Source organism: Salvelinus sp. IW2-2015, unplaced genomic scaffold (assembly GCF_002910315.2).
Source record: "Salvelinus sp. IW2-2015 unplaced genomic scaffold, ASM291031v2 Un_scaffold1386, whole genome shotgun sequence".
Classification (NCBI taxonomy): domain Eukaryota; kingdom Metazoa; phylum Chordata; class Actinopteri; order Salmoniformes; family Salmonidae; genus Salvelinus; species Salvelinus sp. IW2-2015.
The window spans coordinates 110,499-112,578 of NW_019942876.1; the positions used below are offsets into that span (position 1 = coordinate 110,499).

General features: G+C 43.7%; 1 protein-coding gene across 1 annotated transcript in view; it reads left to right on the forward strand.

Annotated features, from left to right (window-relative positions):
• Positions 1-544: 544 nt before the first annotated feature.
• The window catches only part of LOC112070674 (jun dimerization protein 2), a 4,435-nt gene continuing 2,899 nt past the window's right edge, over positions 545-2,080 (forward strand). Inside the window, exons 1-2 of the mRNA XM_024138102.2 lie at positions 545-1,399; positions 1,846-1,950. Of these exons, the coding sequence (XP_023993870.1) occupies positions 1,181-1,399; positions 1,846-1,950 (324 nt within the window). The 5' untranslated portion in view covers positions 545-1,180. The remainder of the gene's footprint in view (positions 1,400-1,845; positions 1,951-2,080) is intronic.

Here is a 2,080-nt window from a genome sequence, read left to right on the forward strand (position 1 = left end):
GCTCAGCATTTAAACAACATCTTGTTCTATTAAGTCATTATAGTCTATAAATTGTACATGTAGACTGTGATTTACTTTGAATTAAATACAAAATTAAACTAAAAATGCCTTATTAGGCTCCATCTACAGGGCCTTTTGAATTCATTTTTAGAAACATGAGTTTRGCCTGTGRCTTCAGGCTCAGGCGACGGCATCTGGAGAAAACCCTCTCAGCATATTAAAAACTTTTTGTAGGTAGGCCTAATGGATTGTAGGTAAAATAACCCTATCAAAACAGAAAGCTCCAGGACAGAGGTAATATATCAGACCTATTGGGCCAGAATCAATGATGGCCTATTGTATAGATAATACAATGACAATGAACTAGCTAGCTAGCCACCTTTCTGTTAGCATGTATATGTAGTAAAGTACAGCATCGTGCTGCTTTTAGGATGTGTCTGTTCCGATTCCACAATGATTCTTTAGTTGTGGACACTGCATCACAGCACTCCCTCTCTTGCTCTTGGTCCTCTTCATCATATACTCTGACACATACTCTGCTCATAATGCACGTCATGGCTGAAAGAACGCACTTCGTCACCAGATAAAGTTGTTGTCCTGTACCGTCCCTCTCCTCCTCAACCTCCAATCCGATCTGTTGCACTGTTCCATGAGCAACATTTCTGTTTTCTCTTTGGTCATCAGGAGTTTTCCACAGCACAGTCTTGGTTCTAACAGTCATTACAGAAATATATTCATTCTGCTGTCACTTCCTCTAGGCCTGGTCTGTACAGGCTCTGTTTCTCTCTCTCTCTCTCTTCCTTTCATTTTTCTTTGATTGACCACAGGACTTCTCAGTGCAAACTCTTGAAAATTGCCCGCAATCATTAAAAGAAAAAAATATATACGGTGTGTATGCAATGCATGATGAATCATAGCCACAGCCTGAACATGGAGCCAACTTACAAATGTAGATGAACATTCCAGAGTAGAATTCAGCAAAATCCAGTCTGTCAATTCTGTTAAAGCTGCCTGTCGAGGATATGAGGAAATAACTTTAAAACTGTGAGGGGAAAGGAGACGAACACAGGGACATGAATAAGGCACGTAAGAAGACCCTATAGCAATGGACAATAAAGTAGCTGGACCTGACAATCAATGACCTTCCATCTCTTCCTCTCTCCCTCCATAGCTGTGGTGTATGGTGGCTGGGTCTGACATGATGCCCGGCCAGATCCTTGACCCCTCCCTGACGGCCGGCTCCTTGCCCAGCCTGGGCCCACTGGCGGGCATCTCTGCCACTACACTCACCGATCAGCTCAAACTTGCACAGGACTTCAGGAACCTGGGCGCCATGTTGTCACCGCTGCATTTCCTGGGACGGCTGGGGAAGAGGCCGCTCACTGCTATCAAGGGAGAGGTGAGGAGGGAGGGGTAGATTGGTGGGGAGGGAGATGAAGGAGGAAGAAGAGCTTGAGGAGGAATGGAGGTGGATGTTAGTCATTTTGAGGCCATGTTCTGTTTTTTTATGTATGGTGGTCTGTTGAAAACTGGACCAGCCTACTAAGTTTTAGCTCCACCAAGTGGGCAATTTCAGAAGTAGTTTAGATGTTACACAACGTAACCATTTTCAATCTGGGTTCTATTCAACTCTTCACTTTTGCCTCCAAGATGGCAAGCACATGTATCAAACTGAGACACAGTTATCTGAAGTTCACAATAAAACAGAAAGTATGAAAAAGCAGGAGTAAAACATACAGGAAAGATAGAGCCCAGGGTTGTCATCACGATGTTTTGAATAATATACAGGCCTTGGAAAAGGTCCCCATTTTTAGCTAATCACAACACCTCTTCTTCTCCCTGCAGATGGACGAGGACGACGAGCGGAGGAGACGGAGGAGGGATAAGAACAAAGTGGCAGCAGCACGGTGTCGGAACAGGAAGAAGGAGAGAACGGACTTCCTCCAAAGGGTCAGTCGCGTTTTCTTTTTCACAACGGCAGCAGAGTTCTTTATTTATACCTGGGATGTTCTTTGCGAATTGGCTGTAGAAGATGGACTAGTTAGTATGAAGACATTAATATTCTGTAAATCATTTATAT